The 26,827-nt window shown below is 38.5% G+C and overlaps 1 protein-coding gene across 1 annotated transcript in view; it reads right to left on the bottom strand.

Annotated features, from left to right (window-relative positions):
* The window catches only part of MEI4 (meiotic double-stranded break formation protein 4), a 211,033-nt gene that overhangs the window by 130,260 nt on the left and 53,946 nt on the right, over positions 1-26,827 (bottom strand). Inside the window, exon 3 of the mRNA XM_040473996.1 lies at positions 19,532-20,067. Coding sequence (XP_040329930.1) covers positions 19,532-20,067 — 536 coding nt within the window. The remainder of the gene's footprint in view (positions 1-19,531; positions 20,068-26,827) is intronic.

Below are 26,827 nucleotides of genomic sequence, written 5' to 3'. Positions count from 1 at the left end.
ATTTCTCTTAATTCAATTATTTAAGATTAGTTTGCTATAAAAAGGAAGTCTCAGTACTGCCTTCTAGAGAATCATCTCTTAGAAAAAGACTGAAACGAAGTAAACATCAGTAACATATATTTACAACTAACTACATACAAATCTTGGTTTAAAGGTAGCAGGTAATAGTGTTTAAGTATTCTGATGTTATTATTTGAATTTACTATGAAGCGATGAAAAGATCAGGCTGGCAGTATCTACTTCCTAGTATTTTGTTCAATCTGATGAGTCTCAAGAAAAATTGCTTATCATAAAATAACAGAAATATTCATGAAAATGGCTAAAATAAAAGAAACCTTTTACTTTGAACAAAAATTGATCTCATATTTCAGAATAACTTGCTTCCACAGTACAAGGTAAAACTCCCAGCAAAGGAAATTAAGAGACCTTTCTAAGCCTATTCTGGTTTCAATTATTTACAAGGCCAGAAATGGAATATATATATATTATTATATGTCCCATATTCCTTAGCATCTGAAATTGTTATAGTCATGTAGAGAGATCAGCCTCATCAGATTCTTCATGGTTTTTATTAAGACTCGTGGAAAGAAAATGAACACATGTGAAAAATAAAACAAGCTATATATAACGAAGGCAGGTATATTTTTAAAAATCATTTTGCCATTTGTCCCTTTTCTGCCCTTAGATATATACCTGTCACAGACTAAGCATATATTTCTATATATATGCTCACCTGCACCCCAACTCATACTACTGAATTCCTTGTCTTAGATAAACCTAAATTCATTGTGTTTTGTGATTGCTAGGGAATCAGAAGAAGAAAAAGCCACCATCATTGAGATGGTGTTCACTGGAATCTATAGAAAAGCTCAATTTTTTTTCTGTTTCCCAAATACATTCTAGAAGGCTAAACAAAGCTGCACTTGACTACAACATAAGTGTGGGGGACAGATTTACAAAGAAATTTAATAGTCCTTCTGAATTTCCAGTGAATTCCCTATGGAGAATTACCTCAACTTAAACGGTAGCTTACTATCGCACTGCATGTGCTATACTTACTCAGCCACAGACTGCTATAAATATGAAGTTTCTAGGCCCTTGATTAAAAATAGTAAGTAATTTTACATATCTTCACTAAGTTATTCATTCAAAACCCATATTCAATTTGCTAATTCAGGGCAATGCATATAGAAGCAATGATCCCTTGTCCGGTTCAATCATAGCTACATGCAACTACCATTTTGATTATAGATAATAATAAAGAGGCTGAAACAGTGAAATTAGAGAAGTTGCTCCAATCTTCCTTTATTTAAATCTCATCTGTATACTTCCCTTTCCCCATGAAGGCCGTCTGTGACTTCTTTCTTCTAGACCTCTTCTCCTATCAAAACAGGTAGGAGGTTTTCAGGTAGGAGGGTTCAAGACGCTGGTATAGGGGGATCCTAAGCTCACCTCGTCCCCTGGGCACAACAAATAAACATCTACATATGGAATGATTTCCTCAGAAAAAGCCCTGAAAACTGGATGAACAACTTCCACAACAAAGGATAAAAGGGTATCACTGAGCCATGTAGGAGTTTTGGAGACAAGGCCTCACCAAAAAAGAAAAACCCCACCACAGCAGTGTTTATCTATAACTGGAAAGGATCTCAAAGACATGGAACTTCTCCCTGAGGAGCAAGGGTTGAAACTCCACAACACATACTCCAACCCTTAGATCATGTATAGGAAAGACAAGGCCCCAAAATGTCAGGCTTTAAAAACTAACAGGGATTGTGCTCAAGAAAACCACAGAGCTTTAGGGAATGGAGCACTTTGTATTAAAAGGGCTAGTACAAGGTCTCCTTTGCCCCAGAACCAAGTAATAAACCACCAGCTGGAAAAACACCCAGAATACAGGTAAAGGAGACCCACCAGCTAACCCTGGAGCATCTGCAGAAGAGGCAGGGAACTGCTGAAGACACTCTCTGGGGAAAATGACACCGTTGGGTGCCAGTTTTGCAAAAACATTCTACCCTGCTGGTGCTGAAGTTGGTGGGCAACATCTTGGAACTCTCAGTCTAACCTGCTGATGTTGGCAGGCATGCCCCCACTGAGAAGCCTGCCTCATGCCACAACCCTAGCCAGCCAGGCAGGGGGAGAGCCCTGTCCATTGTCACAGCTGCTAGGGTGGCCATGGAACCCCACACAGCTGGGCAGCAGAGAGAGACCTGTCCACCTCCACAATGAAAGCAGCGGCCATGGCACTCCAGAAAGCCAAGCTGGGGAAAGAGCTCTAACCAGCACCATGCAATAACAGGCAGGTGCACACAGCTCACACAGGGTACAACCCTTGAGCACATAGTTTGGTAGCCAGGAAGTACCGTGCTTCTGGCTCCAGAGGTTATCTCCTACACAAGGCTACTTCTTTGAGACAGGGAGAGGTAGCTGATTTGCCTAATACATAGAAGAAAAAAAAAAAAAAAACAGAGGCAAAATAAAGTCACAGAGGAATATATTCCAAACAAAGGAGCAAGACAAAGCCTCAGAAAAAGAACTTAATGAGATAGAAATAAGCAATCTGATAAGGAGTTCAGAGTAAGGGTCATAAAGATGCTTACAAAACTTGGGAGAAGAATAAATAAACACAGAGAAAATTTCAATTAACAGATAGAAAATATAAGACATTATCAATAACAGCTGAAGAATACAATAAATGAAATGAAAAATACACCAGAGTGAATCAACAGCAGATTAGAGGACACAGAAGAATGGATAGGCAATCTGGCAGACAGGGTAGTGGACATCACCCAGTCAGAACAGCCAAAAGAAAAGAAATAATTTTAAAAAAATGAAAATAGTTTATTATAAAAAATGTTCATGATAAAAAATGAAGATAGGACCTCTGGCTATACCAAGTGTACTAATATTCATATTATAGGAGTCTCAGGAGGAGAAGAGAGAGAGAGAGGGGGCACAAAATTGACTTGAAGAAATGATGGCTGAAAATTTCCCTAGCCTGGAAAAGGAAACATACATCCATGTCCAGAAAAGCCAGAGAATCCCAAACAAGATGAACCCCAAAAGATCCACACCAAGACATATTATAATTAAATGTTAAAAGTTAAAGATAAAAGGAGAATCTTAAAGAAGCAAGAAAGAGAAAAACAACTACTTATGTACAAGGGAACCCCTGTAAGGCTGTCAGCTGATTTTTCAGCAGAAACTGCAGGCCAGAAGTGAGTGGCAGGATATATTCAAAATACTGAAGGAAAATACAACCAAGAATACTCGACTTGTCAAGGTTATAATTCAGAATTTGAGAGAGTTTCTCAGACAAACAAAGCCTAAAGGAGTTCACCACCAATAAACTGGCCTTATGGTAAATGTTAAAAGAACTTTTTTAAGTGTAAAAGAAAAGGCCATAACTAGAAATAAGAAAATATTTCAAAGAAAAAAAATCTCAGTGGCGAAGGCAATTATATAATAAAGATAATGGATCAACCACTTACAAAACTAATGTGAAGGTTAAAAGACAAAAGTAGTAAAACTAATTATAACTACAATAATTAGGTAGGAATACACAATAATATGGGAAATGTGATATCAAAAACATAAAACTAAAGGAGGTGTGTAGGGAAAGCGCTTTTAGAATACATTCACACTTAAATTGCCATCAACTTAAAACAGACTGCCATATATGTTGTTATACATGAAGTTCACAGTAAACACAAACAAAAACCTACAATAGATAGACAAATAGATACGCTAAAGAAAGGCATCAAACCACAAAAGAGCAAGATAAGAAGAAATAGAGAACAACAAAGACAACCAGAAAACAATTAACAAAATGGCAAAGTACATACCCATCAATAATTATTTTAATGTACACTGACCAAATTCTCTAATCAAAATATAGGATGGCTGAATGAATTAAAAAACAAGATTCTTCTATATGCTGACTATAAGAGACTCACTTCATATCTAAAGATACATACAGACTGAAAGTAAAGATATGGAAACAGATATTCCATGCAAACAGAAGTCAAAAGAAAGTTGGGGTAGCAATACTTATATAAAACAAAATGGACTTTAAAGCAAAGACTGAAACAAAAGACAAAGTAGGCATTATATAATTATAAAGGGTCAGTTTAACAAGACAACATAATAGATGGCCAACAGGCATATAAAGAAGATGCTCAACATCACTAATCATTGGCAAAATGCAAATCAAAACCACAATGGGATATCACCTCAAACCTGTCAGAATAGCTATTATCAAAAAGACAAGAAGTAATAAATGTTGGCAAGGACATGGAGAAAAGGGAACCCTTCTGCCTTGTTGGTAGAAATGTAAGTTGATGCAGCCTCTGTGGAAAATATTATGGGGTTTACCTCAAAAATCAGAAATAGAATTACCATATAATCGGGGCGCCTGGGTGGCGCAGTCGGTTAAGCGTCCGACTTCAGCCAGGTCACGATCTCGCGGTCCGTAAGTTCGAGCCCCGCGTCAGGCTCTGGGCTGATGGCTCAGAGCCTGGAGCCTGTTTCCGATTCTGTGTCTCCCTCTCTCTCTGCCCCTCCCCCGTTCATGCTCTGTCTCTCTCTGTCCCAAAAATAAATAAACGTTGAAAAAAAAGAATTACCATATAATCCAGCAATACCACTTCTGGATATTAATCCAAGGAAAACAAAAATAGTAATTTTAAAAGATATATGCACCCCTATGTTTACTGCAGCGTTTTTTCCAATAGCCAAGATATAGAAGCAACCTAAGTGTCCACTGATAGATGAATAAAAATGTGGTGTATATATATGGAATATTCCCTAGCCTTAAAAAAGAATGAAATCTTGCTATTCGCAACATAGCAGACCTAAGGGTATTATGATAAGTGAAATGAGTCAGACAGAGACAAGTACATTCACTTAAATGTAGAATCTAAAAAGCAAAACAAAGAGACAAACAAAACAAAACAGAAATAGGCTCATAGATACAGAAAACAAACTAATGGTTGCCAGAAGGGGGGAAGGATGGATGGAACAGGTAAGGTGATTAAAAGGTACAATCTTACAGTTTTATAATTAAATAAGATATGGTGATTAACGTGCAGCACAGGGCATATATTCAGTGATACTGTTAAAACTGTATATGGTGACAGATGGTGATGAGACTTATCGTGGTGCTCATTTGTAATGTATATAAATAACTGTAGCAGTGCTGACAATACTGATTCCATAGTTGGCCTCCATCTTGTTCATGTCCACTTGATGACTCCTCTTGGAGCTACATGTTCCGGGCCCCTTGGAGATTAATATACATACCTGGTATAATAAATGTCTGCCAAGACCAGAATATGGAGGAGGGTTGTTTTGGCCTCCCATGACTCTGTTAGAGATAACATAGTCTTTCCCCCTCCTGATGCATAGATAGCACCACAAGATCTATTAAATGTTAGCTGTCAATTAAGTGCATGCAAGACCCTTTGAAAAAGTGCATGTGAGTGCTCTGATCTCACTACAATGCCCTCCTTCACATCCCTTCACTCTATAAAGTCTGTAGAATAAGATCTGGACTTTGCATAGAATAGCTGTGGAGCGGGGCGCCTGGGTGGCTCAGTCGGTTAAGCGTCTGACTTCAGCTCAGGTCATGATCTCGCGGTCTGTGAGTTCGAGCCCCGCGTCGGGCTCTGTGCTGACAGCTCAGAGCCTGGAGCCTGTTTCAGATTCTGTGTCTCCCTCTCTCTGACCCTCTCCCGTTCATCCTCTGTCTCTCTCTGTCTCAAAAATAAATAAACGTTAAAAAAAATAAAAAAAATAAAAATTAAAAAAAAAAAAAAAAGAATAACTGTGGAGCTGTCCATATCATCCTCCGCCTGACCCTCTTTTTTACTAAGTTAACCATGAATTAAACTCTATGTACACAGTATGGAGTTGGTGATTTCTTTTTAAATCTCAAAATGCCTTCTTAGTTTGGAAGAAATCCTCACCTTCCAAAAATATGAAGTTACCTATTACGGGCGCTTGGGTGGCTCAGTTGGTTCAGCGTCTGACTTTAGCTCAGGTCATGATCTCACAGTTCGTGAGTTCGAGCCCCACGTCAGGCTCCGTGCTGACAGCTTGGAGCCTGGAGCCTGTTAGGATTCTGTGTCTCCCTCTCTCTGCCCCTTCCCCGTTCATGCTCTGTCTCTCTCTGTCTCTCAAAGATGAATAAATGTTTAAAACAAAAACAAAAACAAAGAAAACCCACGGATTTAAAAAAAAAAAAAAGTTCCGTACTGTATCATTTGGCCAAAATCTCAATCATAGTGGTGTAAACTCTCCCACAGAGTTTCATCTTTGCATTCTGTAGTATAATAGTGTTTGTCTCCCATGGGAAAAAAAATCAGACAAAACTGAGTAGATGAAAATGTATCAAATTGTTTGTGTTAAGTGTGTGCAGTGTATTTCATCACCCAATAAAGCTGCTTTAAAACCTGAGTAAATGAAGAAAATATTTTTTCTGAGATGAATATCCTTTCCTTATCTCTAAATTCACATGATGTCCTAAGCTGATACTGAAGATTCACCTATCTTCATTGTTTAGGGTGCCTAGACCAAAAGGGACCCAGGGTGATTCTCCTCTTCTCTCATCTTTCCCTTAATCCTAACTGTTCGACTTTTATTTCCCAAAGGAATTCCACATATCAGAATCCAGATGGCATTCATAACATTCCTGTCTTTCCATCCATTGTGAGTCTTCCCCAGTGCCCCGTGCCTCCTCAGGGCTGACACACAACAGACACAATCCCTGAATGTGGCTTTAAACCCTCCAGTAACCAGGGCAGAGAGAAGGCAAATATTCTTCCAAGAGATTTTTACAGTTAGGGTGTGGGGGAGAAAGAGATTCTCTGAGCTTGAAAGACAGATGCCACCCCAGTGGAATACACAAGGTCTGGGTTAGCAGGAGCTGGCAGTAAGGAAACCATAGCTTTATGAATGTAGCTACTGCTTTGCTGGAGAAGGGAGCCTCTTGAGTAGGACTGCCTGTGTTAGATCCAGGGTGTGCCCACCTGTGCTCACAGAGAAGTGATTTTACCTCTTTATGTGTCAATTTCTTCCTCTGTAAAAGAAGGATAATAAAAAAATAAATACTTTTCTGGGTTGTTACAAGGATTAAGTGAATTGATCTCTGCAAAGCACTCAGCAAGAACTCAATAAAGGCAGGACTTAATTAGTGGGGAACTAGAATCAAAATTTGTCTTTTAATGCAGTGTTCCTCAAACTTTAATATGTATCTGAATTACTTGGGGATCTTGTTAAAATACAAAATCAGACTCTGTAAATCTGAGATAGGGGTCTCAGGTTTTGTATTTCTTTTTTATTTATTTATTTTTTAAAAAAAATTTTTTTTCAACGTTTATTTATTTTTTGGGACAGAGAGAGACAGAGCATGAACGGGGGAGGGGCAGAGAGAGAGGGAGACACAGAATCGGAAACAGGCTCCAGGCTCCGAGCCATCAGCCCAGAGCCCGACGCGGGGCTCGAACTCACGGACCGTGAGATCGTGACCTGGCTGAAGTCGGACGCCCAACCGACTGCGCCACCCAGGCGCCCCAGGTTTTGCATTTCTAACAAGCTCGCAGATGATGTCACATGGCATGGCTGGGCCCTGGACTACATTTTGAGTAGCAAGGTTTTAATATATATAGGAGTTAGCATTCATGTGTTGTAAGAGAGAACAGCACACAATATTTGGGAAATCTAACTACACTGATGTGGGCAAATCATAGGCATTCAAAAAAAAGCAAAGTAAAGGAAGGAAATGTCTGTTTAGCTTTATAAAAAAGCAATCTGGAGATACAGTGTCAGTATATACATTTGACTATTGGATTAATTTTACCAGGATGTACCTTATTTTAAAAGTAAATTTTATGTAAAAGTATTAATCTTCATATGTGAGACTTACAGGAACATGTTTGGTGATTCTAGCATTATGCTCTTGATAAACATTTTTAACAGAGGGAACATTAGCTACTCACTCATTAATTCGCTTATTCAATACAAAGAATATACATTAGAATTATTTAATTCAATTAGACTATAATATACTAGGGGATGTGCTAGGCCCTTAACTTGGTTTTAAGCATGAGGGAACTGAAAGGTCATGATACAAAGACAGATAAACAATAAGCCAAAATTACAAGGTCGCTAAAGAAGCTCATCAGTGGAGTAACACCCATATAACTTAAAAAGAAAAACCATGAGGGGATGAGAAAATACCCTGACCCCCTGACCCCACAGCTACCTGTGGCCAGCCTGCCAACCCAGTCTGCATCCAGCCTTATGATAACCTGCTTTTTCGGGGGCGTCTGGGTGGCTCAGTCAGCTAAGCATCTGACTTCAGCTTAGATCATAATCTCACAATTCGTGAATTCGAGCCCCATGTCAGACTCTGTGCTGACAGCTCAGAGCCTGGAGCCTGCTCCAGATTCTGTGTCTCCCTCTCTCAAAGGGTAAGAGTGAAAATGAATGCTGTGTAGGTGTGGTAGGCTGAAAAATAGTCCCCAGAAGATATTCACATCAAGTCCCTGGAACCTGTGAATGTTAACCATATTATTTAGGTAAAAAGGTAAAGGGGTTAACCATATCATTTAGGTAAAAAGGAAAAGGGTCTTTGCGGAGGCAATTAGGATAAGGATCTGGAAATGAAGAGATAATTCTGGGTTGTTTATATAGTTGTGGTAACTTGTTTCAAAAGCCCTAAGAAATTAATACAGCAGGCACCTTACCAATCCATTACAATCCGTATTTTTCTACTCATTATGCAGTTCTCTGCCTTTCGCTTTCTCAACCTGAGCACGACCGCCTCCCTTCAAGAAATTACTCAAACAGGGGTGCCTGGGTGGCTCAGTTGGGTAAGCATCTAACTTCGGCTCAGGTCATGATGTCACAGCTTGTGAGTTGGAGCCCTGCGTCGGGCTCTGCGCTGACAGCTCAGAGCCTGGACCTCCTCTGGAGTCTGTGTCTCTGTCTCTCTCTGCCCCTCTCCTGCTCATGCTCTGTTTCTGTCTCTCAAAAAGAAATAAACATTTAAAAATGTTAAAAAAATAAAGAAATTACTCAAATACATCCTGTCTCAGTAGCACACGTTATGACCACTGTCTTGAGAGCCCTTACTCCAAACCTCTGTTCCTTCTATTTTAAAGTTACTTCCTCCGTGACACCTCACAAATATCACCAATCTAAATTATGTCTATTCTTTTATTCTCTCCCATTGTACCCTGTTAATTTTTACAACAGTTTACATCACTTGTTCATTTATTCAATGGCTATCTGGATTATTAGTTACCCTTGGCAGGGACTCATTAGTCTACCAGACTATATCCAGCATCTGTGACAGTACCCAGCACATGAGAAGAGTCCCATGTTTCATGTTAGAGACCTAGCCCTGGGACAGCACCATGGAATAAAAGAGTAAGTGGGTTAATGGTTAATCTCTGTATGCTCAAAATGTTCTGCTTTAAAACCATTATGCCTATAAATAAATGAGAAGCAATTTCATGTTCTCAGAAAGGTTTGATTTTTCCAGGCCTCACATCTGATAGCTATGTATTAAGTTTTTCCAACTCTTAAAAGTATTGATAACTATGGGCAGAGCAGGGAGGGGAGTTACTTTAAGCAGATTCTGAACTCAGTGGAGAAACTGAACTAAATGATAGCTTCAAAATCTCATTTATAAAGCTTCAAGAAAATTTAAAATGTATTTCACAATATTGTTAAAGCAGAGAGGAAAACATTTCTGTCTTTATGTAGACATAACCAAAACCACAAAGTTTATATTCAATTAGAAACTAGAATCTATATGTGGTTATAAAGTTTTCAACAGATATGTTATTTAGAGCCAAAAAAGAAAATGAAAACAAGGAACAGGTGATCCTACAATGTAATACACAGTGGTAGTTTTTTTTCTTTTATGCTTTCTGTAAACATAAATCTCTGTACTAAATAAAATGCAACAACTTACCCAAACAAACTATAAATATTCTCATTATAAAATTGTGAGACATATTGGTAAGGTCTTTGATTTCTAACATCTTTAACCCATAAACTGAAGTCAATTCATTTCTTTTGCATTTGAGACAAAAGTGTATGGAATTTTTTTTTTTTAAATTAAGATGGAGGGGCACCTAGGAGGCTCAGTTAGTGGCTTGATTTTGGTCACTATCTCACTGTTCATGGGATTCAACCTCATGTGGGGTTCCGTGCTGACAGCATAGAACCTGCTTGGGATTCTTTCCTTCTCTCTCTGCCCCTTCTCTGTTTGCTGCTTGCTCGCTCGCTCTTGCTCTCCCCTCAAAATATGTAAAAATTGAAAAATAAATTAATATGGAAATAAGATATAGAAGAATGAGGGAGGTATCTGTAGTCACATACATAGGTTTGAGACCCAGGTCTTCCATGACTGGTTAATTAAGTACTTTAAATGAGTCCTTTAACCTGCCTGCCCTCAATTTTTTCATCTATAAACTGAAGATAGTATTAATACCTATGACACTAAGTTGTTGCCTGAACAAATAATAAACTCCAGATAAAAGTGCTTTAAAAACCATAAAGTATAATATGAAGGTAGACTGCTGTTAATTATCAGGAAGAGATGTTGGATTATAAAGTATACCTTGAAAGAACCAAGTTCTGCTCTATTGTTCCTTCCTCTGCATCAGCACTGAAAGTGTTCAGAAACACTGTTCTGAAAATCGAAAAACTGTTTGATTTATACACTGATGCAGTGATCAAAGTATTAAGATTTGTGTTTGAGTTTATGATACAACTTGTTTCAGTAAATGCTTATTAGAGTACAGCTGTAGTTGCTTTCAACAATAGCCAAATTATGGAAAGAACCTAAATGTCCAACTGATGAATGAATAAAGAAGATGTGGTTTATATATTCAATGGAATACTACTTGGCAATGAGAAAGAATGAAATCATGCTGTTTGCAGCAAAGTGGATGGAACTAGAAGGTTTATGCTGAGTGAAATAAGTCAGAGAAGGACAGATATCATATGTTTTCACTCATATGTGGATGTTGAGAAAGTGAACAGAAGACCATGGCGGAAGGGAAGGGGAAAAAAATAGTTACAAACAGAGAGGAAGGGAGGCAAACCATAAGAGACTATTAAATACAGAGAACAAACTAAGGGTGGATGCAGGGGTGGTGGAGAGGGGAAAATGGGTGATTGGCATTAAGGAGGGCACTTGTTGGGATGAGCACTGGGTGTTGCACGTAAGTCAACTTTACAATAAATTATATTCATAAAAAAAATAAAGTACAGCTGTAGGAATGTTAGCCCAGATTTTTCCTTCTTTATTATTTTTTTAATTTAAATACAGCTCTGCACAAAGACGAGATCAAGCATGGGGCCTCAACATTCAATTCCACTTTTATTTCCCCAGGAATATCCTAACACAAAACAAACTGTGAGCAGCCTTAAAAATCCTCGAGGCAAACTGCAAGAAACTGATGAACACCTACGACAAAAACAAAAGCAGCAGAACATAAGGCTCTTTGGAAAACTCAGCACAGGAGCAAAAGCCTATGTCATTACTAAAATGATGTCCTAACTCACAGCAGAGAAATCAATAACAAATATTGCTACTGGAACAGAATTAAAAGTTAATAGGTTCTACAGGTTGATACAATTGTGGCATGAATGAGCTTTAAGATACAACTAAGAGGTACACACTGGTGAACGATACATTTGATTTCAGGAACTGTATCTTCAGATTTACCCATATACTTCCTGAAGGCCACATCACTGGTGATCTAAGCAAATATGGCACTCTAAGAGGGACTTGTCGACTACAAAATCCTACAAAATCAACTACAAGATAAGAGATGCGACCCAACGGAGCTCTACAGGAAGGGATTGGTGCAAAGGATAGGTGAAACTATGACACTCAAATAGTCCATTTACAATGGATTTTCTGTAATTAAAATAGAAAAAAAGCCCGTGATGCCTACTAAGCTCATCAGTCAGTGGGCAGCTGTGACTGGGGCTGGATAGTGACATCACAAGATGATACCAGCTATCTGGTACACAGAGGTGCTTCAGGAATGCTATTATAGTGCCAATAACACAGAGCTGCCATAAGGGAGGTCCCATACACAAAAATTTGACCAAAAGTCAGAAGATGGTATTTAAAGGTATGAGGACCTATGAAGTATTACTTGTCATTTACTTTGTCTTATTTTCATTTCAAAAAATACCTCATTTGGGGGGTGCTGTGATGAGGGAGCATGGGGCAAGCTGAGGGCAAAATACTGGCGAACAGCATACACCAGGACCCCCAGGTGGAATATGTGTGATAGTTCTCGGACACTCCTGGCTACCCAAGAACAAAAGAAAGGGGTTTAAGTGTTGCCATGGTAATGTGGGAAACTAAGGCAAATAAAAAATTAAATTCCCTTACTGCCTACAGCACACTGACAAGTCCTTGAGACGGGCAAAATGACCTCCCTCTAGGAGCTCAGCTTCCTCGATGATGACACTTTGCTGGGGGCAAAAGAGAATCTTAGTTTAACACTATCCCAGCCTCGAGGATCCTGTAAGTCTGCTTCCTTTATCTTAACTGCCCCCAAGATATATGCTGGTAATCTTATTCCAAACTTACGGCCCCCCAATATGCATCTGAAGGGTCTCGTGACTGAGGTTTTATTAAACGGTAATAAATGGCATTTCCATAGCAACAGCTAGCTCCTCAAGGTCCCGGAAACCTTGCTTCCAAAATTCCTTAAAGACTTCCTCTATCCCTGACCCCCTCCCAACCTGAGGGTATATAATGAGTTACCCCAGTGCATCTCTTCCTGCCCACAGGTCCTGTCCCCATGCTTTAATAAAATCACCTTTTTGCACCAAAGATGTCTTTAAGAATTCTTTCTTGGCTGTTGGCTCTGGACCACCCCCCCCATCACCCCAAAACTTCATCACTAGGAGGTAATCATATTTATTATCTCCATTTGTAGATGTGGAACTTGAGGTTAGTTAACTTGTAAGGTGACAACTAACATATAAAAGTTGGGGATTCTAACCTAAGCTATTAATCTCTGTGATGAAAACATTTGAAAAGTAAATATTTTTTAAAACCAAGTCATACCAGATAAGCCAAAATAAGACAGCATGTGGCAAACTGAAAAGTGAATATTGTAGATAATAATCACTACCGAAGTTTAGAAGAGAGGCCCATTTTTGGATCAGATTGATAAGAAATAATTTATGAGTAAAGCAAGATTTGAGCCATGTTCTGAAAATTGGGTAGAACTGGATGAGAAGAAACAATTCATTTCAGCAAAGTGTGCCACAGTCCAAATGATTTCCGAGATGTTTATTTTGAGGATCACAATATCCTTTCAGAATCATATAAAAACTATAAGCACCTTCCTAGGAAAAAGAGCACATGCTTCTATATACAAAATTATGCATGCAATATTTAATTGTACACCTCAAGACACTCAAATATTTAACAAAACATACAAGAGCCTTAATGACCTGGTCCTTCTCCATCACATTAGGCTCATTCATTACTGAATTTCACTCCTTCCCAAATGAAACCTGTGGCCATTCCAGGGCTCTCCAGGCTTTCTCTTGCCTCACTGGCTCTTCCCAAGCAGCTTGCATACCACTCAGCACACTTCTACAACTTATCTGTCAGGTGGCCATCTTACGTCTAACCCATCTTTCCAGATTCACTCAAGGCACCATAAAACCCTTAAAAATGAAGATTATATCAACTGAGATAGATAAATCAAGACTAGAAGAAAACAGAGGCAATATATAAACATTTTATATCTTATTGATATAAAACAAGAACTGGAGGCCATCAAAAGGAACAATCAAGAGAATAAGAACTCATAGAAACTAAAAATATGTCAGCAGAAATAAAAATTTCAGTAGTTGGCTAGAAGAAAGAGTGGAGGAAATCTCCCAGGAAAAAAACAAAAATTAAAAAGAATAAACAGTATAATAAAAGAGAAAAGAAATTTAGGGGATTAGACCAAGAGGTGTTCTAGAGAAAGGGAACAGAGAAGACAGAACTATATGAGAAAAAAGTTAAAAAAAATTCAGAACCAAAGGATAAAATCCCAGATTCAAGGACTTACTAAGGACTCATGAAGAAGAATTTTAAAAGACCCACACTGAGGTACACCATCCTATAGTCACAAAACAAAGTTAGAATAAGAGAGATGCTAAATGCTTCTGGGGGTACATGATGGTGCGGACTAAATCACATTCAAGGAATTAAAATCACAATTACATTGGAATTCTCAGCAACACGGGAATCTAAAAGTTAGTAGAAAAATGTCTTAAAATCTATGGAAAAATGATTTCCAACCTGGAAATCTATCCTAATCCATTAATAAAGTTTGAAGTTGGAATACAACATTTGAAGTAAACAAATATTTTAAGATTATATCCCATGAACCCATTCTAAGTCAGCTCATAAAGAATGGGCATCACTAAATGAAGTTATAGACCAAGAAAAGTAATAGATGACATCCAGAGACGACAAGACAGGACACAAGAAAGCAGCAGAAGGAATTCCAGGTGGTGATTAAAGGAAAAGGAGTCCCTAGAGTAACGCCGAGCAGCAGACACAGGAGCATCGGCCCAGATTAGAACAGGAAGATGGAGGGCTCCAGAAGGTGTTTATTTATTTATTTATTTATTTTTTTTAATTTTTTTTTTCAACGTTTTTTATTTATTTTTGGGACAGAGAGAGACAGAGCATGAACGGGGGAGGGGCAGAGAGAGAGAGGGAGACACAGAATGGGAAGCAGGCTCCAGGCTCTGAGCCATCAGCCCAGAGCCTGACGCGGGGCTCGAACTCACGGACCGCGAGATCGTGACCTGGCCGAAGTCGGACGCTTAACCGACTGCGCCACCCAGGCGCCCCCAGAAGGTGTTTCTTTAAAAATAAAAGATCAAATTGATAAATGGCTTACTTTGTTTGGCCACACTAAGAGGATGTTTACAATCCTAGCAAAGTATTTGAAAGAAGAATCAATTATGGGTAGATAGAAAACTAAGCAAATGGGGGGGAAATTATTCTAAGCTATTATCTTTAAAAAAAAAAGTTGTACAAAAAGGAAATGAAATCATTCTGTATTATATGTCTCAGTGCTAATAAAATTACATACTTAATATAAATATGTAATACTGATTTAACAAAACCTATGCTTGGAGAGTAGGTAGAGGAGGGCAGTGACATAAGACATAAATTTTTACCTTCCATGATACAAAGTGAACAGATAAAAAATAAAATAACCATGGTTCCTGGCTGGCTCACTAGGTATAGCGTGCAACCCTTGATCTCAGGATTGTGAGTTTGAGCACCACATTGGGCACAGAGCTCACTAAAAAATAAACAAAAATGAACGAGTGAATGAATGACCTAAGAAACAGCAGTGTAAGACTTTAAATTTTTTAAAAAAAGAGGTGTCAATGGTGGTAGAACAGAAGTAAAGATCTGGTAGTTCTGGTCTCTGAGCAGTGCACTAAGGAGCTGGAGTGGGGGATTATTCAAGCAATATCTGCATATATCCTAGAATCTGGGTCAATTTTGCCAAATTTGAGGGTTTTGAGGAGGGAGAATGAAGAGGGAAAGCACGGCCACATTCAAATCTCATACTAGGTGTTAGCGTTCACAGTGCTAACCAGCTTGGTGGCCTTGGGCAAATCTCTCTAAGCCTCATTTTTCTTATCTAACAAATGGCAATGAGGCCCATCTCACAGAGTTATTGTATAAATATATAATGACATGATGGATGTGAAAACACTGTAAAAATAGTGTATTATTTCCTATCGCTGCTGTATCAAACTACCACAGTCTTAGTGCTTAACACAATACAAATTTATTCAGCCACGGTTCTGGAGGTCAGGAGTCTGAAGTGCATCTCACTGGGCCGAAGTGAAGGTGTTGCCGGGCCTGCATTCCTTGTGGAGGCTCTCAAGACGAATTCATTTACTTGCCTTGTCCAACCTGCATTTCTAGGCTCATGGCCCCTTCTGACTTCTTTAAAGTCAGCATCTTCAAATTCCTCTCCCACCTGGACGACTCTCCTGCCTCCCTCTTTCACTTACAAAAACCCGTGTAAGTATTTGGCACACAGGATATCCAAGCTAATCTCATCCCGAGGTCAGCAACCTTAATCCCCTACCCCCAACCCATCATGCAACATAAAAGATTCACAAATACCAGGCAGGGATTAGGATGTGGACATCTTTGGCAGACCATTATTCTGCCTACTATACATGTGAAAGATTCTAATTTAATATCTACTTGACAGCAAATTGTTTTATTTTTTTTTTTCAATTTCACAGCTAATATGTCTAAGAGTTGTTTTATGGTTTAAGAAATAAGAAATTGAAGACAAAGTTTTCTAGGTAATTCACTATTATACCTCTAAGATTTAGCAATAAATGCTAAGTACCTGAAAACTCAAAGATAACTATACATGTTGATATTTACCTTAATATAATCTTTCCCATCTTTCAAAACAAAGGAAATTTAAGACAAAGAGACCATTGCTAAATCTAAATAGAATCATAAGCATTCTGTTGTTAAACTTCTATGATAGTATCCTGGCCTGTGAAAAAATAAGTGGAAGAAATACCTAATAGTAGAAATAAACACATTTTGGGGTCTGGAAATATAGGAAAGGTCAGGCTATCAGTCAAGCAAAGGACATTAAATACCTCACAGGCACACATTCCTGACCCCAAGGCAAATATGCAAGTGAGAGGTACTTGCCATGCTGGGGCCTATAAGTAGAAGACAAGTTAAGTCAAGACTGCTTCCCAGAACCCCTAGAGCAAGCCTACTGCAGACCTCTGTAAGCCATCTGGTTTCAAGATACATATCTTCTGTACCTGTCAGATATGTCATTGTGAATTACACCTTCTAGTCCCACACTAGTGGTTATCCTAAAAATATGATGCAGGCATAGCACTAAGATAACAATTCCTAAACATTTGTTATTAAATAAATATAGTATATATTATAGCACAAAATAGCACAAAAATAAATAGGATTTATCCTAATCTGAAAAACCACAAATCAAATATACTTACCCCAAACTTACTAATAATTTCAACCAAGCTAATATTAGGGAATTATTCAAAACAATTTCCATGGTGTCTCACTTCAACCTCCTATCTCTTGAGTATATACAGCCCCAACATAGTGACATTCACAATAATAACCTCAAGATTTTGAAAGATAGCAGCTTCTTATTGATCACTAAAGAAAAACTAAGCTATGGTCAGAATAATTTTACTACTATATGTATTGAGAGCATGTAAAAGATACATATTTTATTTAAAACCTGGCTATAGATGAACTGTAAACACATGAAATCCCTCTGTCAGACTCAATTCATACCACAACTTTTCTTAATTTCCTATCACACTGCACAAACAGAAGTTTACTTTAACAAAATCGATAGCAGGGCTCACATTTCTAAGCAATACAACTTCCAATCTATGGGAACACTTCCAATCTATGGGAACAGGTTTTTCCAAAAAGCAAAATTTTTCCCGAACTATGTTTTTTTTTTGTTTGTTTTAATCAATCCAAAATAGTATCAGTGAAAAAATGCAATGATAGGAACTATCTAGATTTCACATCAGAATATATTCTTTCTTCAAACTAAAAAAGAAAGACAAAAAAAAAGCATTTGTAAGAGCAATCATTAATCATTTTTTCTAATAAAGAAGCTTTATGAACACATCTGGATGATGATGATGATTGCAATAATGACAACAAAGTTTGAATGGTTTTATCTAAGAAGCTTTTACTGGTAAGAAAAAAAACAGAGACAGTGTCATTAAAACTTATGTATAAGTTATCATCCTAATTGCAAATGCAGTGAGCAATTTTATGATTCTACTTTCTCTAAATACAACAATTACCTCTCAAAAAAAAAAAAAATACCAAAGCCATTCATTCACTCACTCCCCCACTGCAGACCAACTATTCAACAACAGCTGGAACCATGACAAATGGTATAGAAAATATTCTTCAGATCCATCTGTACCAACCTAAGATTCTTCTACATACTCCTTTCCTTCCATACAAGTCCCAAGGCTACTCTTGTGTAGTCTAATCCTTAAGTGAAAGACTAGACTGAAAAAAATACATACGCATCATCTGGTAATTGATAAAGAATCAATTCCTTCCAATATCTGGAAGGTTCCAAGTCAATATAAAACCTGCTTAAAGTAGTTTTAAAAGAATGCAACAATATATTAAGAAATATTAAGTATGAGATATTTATTAATGGTTAAGAAACAGATTATATACCTCAGATACTACTATGAAAAATCTGATATTTAATTCCTGATTGACCATATCAGGTAGAAAAAAAATTTAGTTTGCCAGACAGAAAATTCAGTATCTTTCACAAATGCCAAAAGCTTAATTGTCAAGTTTTCTATAATATTGGTCAAATCATACATTAATAGAGACGAAAAAAACAGATGTATGTGCAACAATTAGGTGACAACTAGTTCAGATTTTGTCAGTGTCTTAAAAATTCAGGTGAAGCCTACACTGTACAACATTCAGATAAGGGCACTGAGGACAAACACTTGACAATGATGTATCAGAAGAAACAAGGTCTAACAACTTTCTTCCTACAGTGAAATACAGTTAGTAAGTTAGATAGACCTTTTAGTCTCCTCTGTGGTATTTTTAGTAGTCAATTAGAAGGATTAAAATGCATTTGGAGTTTCCCAAATAAAGGATCAAATAGGAAGAAAGATAGGAAGTAATACAAAAAAGAAACCATCCATTATGTCTCAAGACCCAAACCACAAAACAATGTCAGGTTACCTCAATGTCACTTGTGAAAAAAGAATCTCTGAGTCAACCTTACTAAGCTCTGTTAAATAAATAAGAAAAAACATAATAAATCCATATATTATATGTTCTTCAGCTGATTTACTTATTGAATCCACAACTGCAGAGGGTCCATGAGGTATTATACCACTTACAATGAAATTTCTAAAAGAAGAGAAAAATATTCTTTGACCTCCAGGCATCTGCTAGTCAATGCCAGAAAAAGAACAAATTCAATACAGTACAGGTAATCCATCATGAGGAATTTAACACTCAAGAGAAGTTATAGATTGGGAAACCGTAAGTGCTAGTGGTTTTCTGAAAAATATTGAGATTTTTTGAGCAATAGGAAGTAAATGTAGGCAGGGGGAAACAAAAGAAGATAATAACTCAAGGATACCAATAAAAAACAAGGCATATAACTCAAAGTAGAGATGCACAAGCACCTCTAAGAGAGGTGCACAAGTAGGCACCTAGGTAGAGAATGATGCTTTAGCAATCAGAGGCCAGACAAGGGGACAGGACAATGGGTAAGAGCTGCAGATGGCTGCAAAAGAAGGTCTTACCTGGAGACTCTGAGCCACAAGTCTAAGGGACAGCAATTGATATTATCCAATGGGAATGTTCACAAAAAATACGGACATATTATTTCATGAATAGAAGATATTTTATACTTACCCGATTTATATGGTTGCTCCTTAAAATAACCTGTAGTAGGGTTTTCTCAAATTCTTCCAACTTCTTGGAACACTTTTTAAGAATATGATTAGATAAGTTACAATCACTGATCAGTCCAGCTAAAGTATCAACAGCTTCTGTCCAAAAGCTCGAAAAAGGAAATTTGGGTTTACGGTAAAAAGTGATCAGGCCATCCAGCAACTGACAAACAGAATGAGATACTGTGGAAAAGTCATTTTCAAAGTGGCTTAAGTCTGTTTTCAGACTCCCTGATTCTGTCAAGTTCTTCAGTTCAAGTAGATGTTGCAAGAATTGCATGTGGGAAGACAGAGGGTTTTCCACAGTGGCACAATGTCTTCTCACAATGGGGAGTGGTAGAGGGGGTGTGGGGGTGCAGCTCTCCACAAAATTCTGGGACATCTCTGAAGGTTCACTTCTCTGCTCATTTGATAAATCACACCCAGAATCTTCCAGCAGATTTAATGTATTTTCAGAACTGCTAGGTTCCTGAGCTTGAAATTGGGAAGATGGGTCTCCTGGAAACAGAAAAGATTAGAAGTGTTACCTTTCTATTGCTAAAATTTCTTCATATAAACACTAGACATTGATTTTCCTAACTTAAAATACTAAATGAAGCATGCAGATACATATTAAGCATTTAAAAACCAGGGGTGTTGGGGCGCCTGGGTGGCGCAGTCAGTTAAGCGTCCGACTTCAGCCAGGTCACGATCTCGCGGTCCGTGAGTTCGAGCCCCGCGTCGGGCTCTGGGCTGATGGCTCAGAGCCTGGAGCCTGTTTCCGATTCTGTGTCTCCCTCTCTCTCTGCCCCTTCCCTGTTCATGCTCTGTCTCTCTCTGTCCCAAAAATAAAAAATAAACGTTGAAAAAAAAATTTTTTTTTAAATAAATAAATAAAAACCAGGGGTGTAAAAAATCAAATAGAAGAGAAACTGACAGAAATTGCTTAAGCTGACCATAGAAAGATCTTTCTCTTTACTAATAGAAATCAAAGGTGATTCCCCCATATATTTTCAGGTCACTATCTCTCATTCAACTATGTGCCATGCTTGAAAGATACAGATAAGAAACCACAAGACCTGAAGGAGGTAACTACAAAGCAATATGGTGTATCCAGAGATAGAGATTTACTCAGGGCATTATGAAAACAGGAGGACCACTGAACAGCACACCCTGTTGGATCAGTGCATCCTAGAAGAGGAGATAGTGGAACTAATTTATAAAGCATAAGTAGGAGCTCAAAGTGAAAAGTTAGGGAAATGCAGGAAGAGAATTCCATATACCAAAGGGGTAAGAGCTAAAGCACAGATTTAAGAAGGAAAAGAAAAGCACTGTGTATATAAGGACCCACAAGTGGTTTGATACTCCTTTACAGAAAAATATAAGGCAAGATACTAAAATAAATATGTAGAGGCCAGTGTAGAGTGAGTGTAATTCAAACTTGAATTATGTAAGACCCCTTTGGAAAAATTATATACACATCCACACATATACCTGATATACAAAAATCATTATCTGTAAGCAACTTCTATATGTATACGTACTTATAATTATTCAGGTATACCCATATCTGTATGGAGAGATAAACAGATGGATAGATAGAACTAGATCTCATAGATCCTTGAAAGTATGCCGTAAAACACTAGAATCTTCTGACGTTGGCTGAGAAATACTGCAGTTAAAGCTAACTTAGTAATTTTAGGTCATTCTTTTACAGAGATGTCATCATAAGCACAAATAAGGTTATCATCTGTAAAATGATTATCAGTAAAATATACATGCAAAATTGAGAACTTCTCATTGAACATTCTAAAGCACATGCATATGTCTATGAAGCCAAGTTTGGGAAATATTGCTGCCAGCAAGGAAAGAAGGAATGGGACACTAAATGGTAACACAGGAAAGTGAAATGGTCTTATTTTTCATTTCACGGATCACTCACTCTGTTGGCTGTGTGAAGGGCAGATTTGAGGAGGACACAATGACACTGAAGAACCAGTTAAAAGGCACCTCTATTAGTCCTAATAGCCGAGGACTAAAGAAATGAACCAAGCAGTTGCTGTGGAAGAGAAAGGGAGGAACTGACTAGGGAAATAAATACAAAACCTCAAACTAGAACCTAGAAGCCAGCGGTTTGGCTGGATATGCACAATGAAGTGGGAGAAGGAATAAATGCATCCTTTGTTTCTGACTCAGGTGGCTGGGGAGAGGACAGTGTTACTAACTGAAATGGTAAAAATACAAACAAAAAACCTGGCTTAGGAGAAATCATGAGAATTCAGGTTTGGTCTTGTAAACTGTGAAGCAACTGGAGGAAGTCTAGGCAAAGAGAGTCACCTGGAAATTGGCCACATGAGCCTATAGGTGGGGAACAGGTCTAGACTAAAAATACATTTCAGGAATCATCAGTGTGTAGGTGATATCTGCAGTTATGAAAATGGTTATGATCACTTGGACAGAGTATGAGCAGTGACTAGAACACAAGATCAAAGAAGGACACTGAGGAGTATCAATATTTGAGGGCTGAGTAAAGAAAAATAACACAATTACTAAGAAGACAGAGAAGGAACAATTAAAGAGGTACAAAAGGAATAATAAAAATGATTTTGTTATGGGGGTGCCCGGGTGACTTAGTCACTTCAGTGTCCGATTCTTGATTTTATCTCAGGTCATGATCTCAGGGTGCATGAATTTGAGCCCCACATAAGGCTCTGTACTGACAGTGCAGAGTCGGCTTGGGACTCCCTTGCCACTTGCATCCTCTCTCTCTCAAAAATAAATAAATAAACATTAAAAAGTGATTGCGTTATGAATGTCAAGGAAAAAGTTTCAAGAAGAAGAATTACATATAGTATAAAAGTCCATAAAACAGGGGCGCCTGGGTGGCGCAGTCGGTTAAGCGTCCGACTTCAGCCAGGTCACGATCTCGCGGTCCATGAGTTCGAGCCCCGCGTTGGGCTCTGGGCTGATGGCTCAGAGCCTGGAGCCTGTTTCCGATTCTGTGTCTCCCTCTCTCTCTGCCCCTCGCCCGTTCATGCTCTGTCTCTCTCTGTCCCAAAAATAAATAAACGTTGAAAAAAAAAAAAAGTCCATAAAACAAAAAGCTGAAAAAAATATGCTGGAATCACTCATTAGAAAATCACCAGTGATTGTATCCACAGAAACTCTGGCCAGTCAGGGTGGTGGACAGAGGCCAGAGTGCAATGGGAGTGACTGGGCAGAAAGTCTGAGAAGAAAAGCCAAGGCTTCTGAGGAGTTGTATCAGTAGAGTATAAAATGGGAGAGTAGTTACAGGCAAATGTTGTATGTCAAATTGGGAGAAACTCAAGCAATTAACACACTAAGAAGAAAAAAAAAAAATAACACAGAAGCAAAATCTGGAGATATGAGAAAAAATTAAAAATTCAGGTGGGGTGCCTGGGTGGCTCACTTGGTTAAGTGTCTGACTTCAGCTCAGGTCAAGATCTCACGGTTCATGAGTTCAAGCCCTGCTTTGGGCTCTGTGCTGACAGGTCACAGCCTGGAGCCTACTTTGGATTCTGTCTCTCTCTCTCTCTCTGCCCCTCCCCTGCTTGCGCGCTCTCTCTCTCTCTCTCTCTCTCTCTCTCTCTCTCAAAAATAAACAAACATTAAAGAAAAAAAAAAGCCAGGTGGGGCTTGGCCCTGGGAAAGGCAAAGGGAGACAGAGTCAAAGACCCCAGTGAATGGGTTGTCCTTAGCGATGGAGAAGTTTTATTTATTTTCTTCTGAGGCTGAAGGAAAGAGAATGAGAATGTATAGGGATGAGAAAGAAAACAAAAAAGAAAGAAAGAAAGAAAGAAAGAAAGAAAGAAAGAAAGAAAGAAACCCTTGGCATACAGGAAGTTAAAAGAGATCTCACCTAATAGTCATCTTTTAAAGGTAAAGACAGGGGGAGACTCATTGAACAGGGCATGGGAAGAATAATGAAAGGAAAATCTACCCTCCCACCTTAGATTTAGAAATCTACCTGATTTGTTGCTCTTTAGTCCTTCAGTACAATTAGAAGGTGATGATGAAGCAAAATCGGAAGATCAGGCTTTAATTTAGACTTCATTCCATTAACAAGTGCCTACTATAACCAAAAATGTGGCCATAACCAAACAGTAAACTACCAGCAAAACTTTTAACTACGTGTGGCTATTTCTATACTAAAACAGGCACGCAGTCTGCTTGTTTTAAGCCAACAGTTTCTTTATCTTATGAGCAAGAATAAATATTTGAAATGACTTCTCACTCTTCACAAAAGTAAAGGGTGGGGATGACAGTAATTATTTAGGTAGATTATATTTTTCTGGAATTCAAAATGGTTCTTTACTAAGAAAATGAACACAAATTTAAATATTTTATGAACCTACTCAATTTTCCATCAAGTAAGCTGAATGAACTTCATGGGTGATGATTTCAGGGAAGACATAAAATGAATTCGCCTAACAACTATACCGGGAAGCAAAACACGGTTTTATTTCTGCTTTTTACTCCGCAGTGGTGCACCTTCTGGCAAGTCACAACCACTCCATCTCATCTCTTTCATGTGCTGATAGGTACATCTTTGCAGGGAGTGGTTCTACCCATGTATGTGCTACGGGCATAGAAATGCACAAACTGACCGTCATTCTTCCTGGCTGTTCAGAAAAGGCTGATGAGGGCATATATTGGAGACACCAATGCAGAAAACCACACAGAGAGGAATGTCCTTTCGGTGCCCAAAAGGAATGCACAAACTCCTCAAGAGAGGGCCACAGTGAGATTTTATGAAATATAGACTTAACAGTATTAAAGTCACTTTGTCAAAATGAATACAAGAATCTTATATTCACATTTCACTTTACAAAGCAGTTTCATGATAATAATTCGATTGTTGTTTCAAACAACCTTTGAACATGTGTTATTATTATCCCTAATTTAGCAATAAGGAAACGCAGGCTCAACTTGATTAAGAGGTCTAAGAAAAGCCACCGAGGGATAAGCAAAACCAATTACTCAGTTCCAAGTCCAATCACTTCTAACCACACTAAAAGGGTCCCTGTGTCCCCACACCAGCTTCTGTACATGCTGCTCAGATGCTGCTCACTTGCTTGGATAACTTTTCTCAAAGTAAATCTCGAAATTGGACTAACAAAGCATCGGACCCAAAGGAGAAAAGAGAAGATGAAGCCCTGCTACTTACTGCAACTTTCTGTAATTCCTGTTTTTTTCAGGAGGGACTAAGGTGAAGCAGAAATCAAATAACGCTTCTCTCTTAATTTGTAATTGGGCTGAAGGGACAGAGGGCTGTAATTTCTCTCCAAGTCATTTGATATGATCCAACCAACACGTGTGTCATGAGATTGAAAGAGATAATAAAGAATGTGCACACACATCCTAATCGAGCAGAGTCCAGCACATATTAAATGCTCAGAAATACTACCCATTGTTATTAAATGATAATAGGCACCAAGAATCTTAATTATGCTAAAGTGTGACATCAGATGTCAAAGTACATAAAATAAGATACCAACTAAAACTACAGATTCTGTCTAAAATATTCTGTAGTCCCTCTTCTATCCTGGACCTCAAAGACTTTCAATTCCATTTTATGGGGCCCTTGTCTCTTCTATCTTCTTTCAGTTATTAAATTCCATCCTAACCCCGCTTACCATTTAAGAGTGGATCTCCAGCATGCTCAAATAGAGCTGGTGCCCTCCTGCTACACAGCCTACCCCAGAAATGCCCACCCCTGAATCAAATGTATTTTCTGCAGCCTCCCAATTTTTCACATCCACATTGATTCTTGCATCACTTATAAAATTACACCATAGAGGGGCACCTGCATGGCCCAGTCTGTTAAGTGTCTCACTCTTCGTTTCAGCTCAGGTCATGATCTCACGGTTCCTGAGTTCAAGCCTCGTATCGGGCTCTGCACTGTTAGTGCTGAACCTGCTTGGGATTCTCTTTGCCCCTCCCCTGCTCCCATTCTCTCTCTCTCTCTTTGTCAAAATAAATAAAATAAAACTTAAAAAATACAATAAAATAAAGTAAAATTATACCCATAGAACCAAGTGTATAGAAGGCATCTTTTTCTGTACAGCTTGAAAATCCCACGAACTTTCTATTTATACAGCTGTACAGATCATCTTCATACACTGCACACATAAACATACAATTCTTGTTCATACTGCATACTGCCAATCTCAGCCAATAGCAAGACTACTCCTCCAGCCATAAGGCCCAAATGAGGAATCACCCTTGGCAACTCTCTTCCACCCTCCACATACAGTGAAATACCACGTTACGCTGATTCTACCTTCTGTACCTGTATTAGTCAGGACTCGCCAGAGAAATGGAACCAATAGAATTTATATACAAAGAGATAGGAAGAAAAGAGATTTCTTATAAAGCATTGGCTCATGCAATTATGGAGGCTGAGAAATCCCAAGATCTGCAGTCAACCAGCTGGAGACCTACGAGAGCAATGGTATTATAGTTCCAGTGCAACTACAAAGGCCTACAAAGGAGAGATGACAGTGTAAGTTCCAGTCTAAAAGCCAGCAGGCTCCAGCCCCAAGAAGAGTCAATGTTTCAGGTCAAGTTCAAAGGCAAGAAAGACCAATTCCCAGCTCAAAGGCAATCAGGAAGAAGGAATACACTTTCACTCAGCCTTTTTGTTCTCTTCGTGAGTTCAACTGATTGGATGAAGTCCATCCACAGTAGGGTAGGTGGTCTGCTTTATTCAGTCTACTCAAATGTTAAGTTCATCCAGAAACACCTGTACAGACCCATCCGGAATAATATCTGACCAAATATCTGGGCACTAGGTGACCCAGTAAAGTTGACACATAAAATTAACAATCATTATACATGTGAACCTGTCCTTCCCTGGTCCTCTCCCTTGCTCTAGCTCACAACATCATCATCTCTTTCACTGATTACTGAAATACCCTTGCCTAAGTGATCTACCTACCTCTGGTTCTGTCCTCTTCTAGGCCATATTCTGAACCTGACAGTCACCCTGATGAAATACTAGTTTGATCACAGGATTGTCATCCTTAAAACCTTCCAAAGGCTTCCTTTTACCAGACAGAATCCTTCAAGATTTGGAGCACCTGGGTGTGTCAGTCAGTTGAGCATCTGACTCTTGATTTCACCTCAGGTCATGATCCCAGGGTTGTGGGATCAAGCTCCATGAGTCTGCTTGACATTTTCTCTCTCTCTCCCTCTGCCCCTCTCCCCTGCTCTCTTTCTCTCTTTCAAAAAAAAAAAAAAAAAAAAAAAAAAAAAA

Source organism: Herpailurus yagouaroundi, unplaced genomic scaffold (genome assembly GCF_014898765.1).
Source record: "Herpailurus yagouaroundi ecotype Mexico unplaced genomic scaffold, PumYag 139, whole genome shotgun sequence".
Taxonomy (NCBI): Eukaryota; Metazoa; Chordata; class Mammalia; order Carnivora; family Felidae; genus Herpailurus; species Herpailurus yagouaroundi.
The sequence above is the reverse complement of the archived record's forward strand: the minus strand, read 5'-3'. Positions and strand labels throughout refer to the sequence as shown.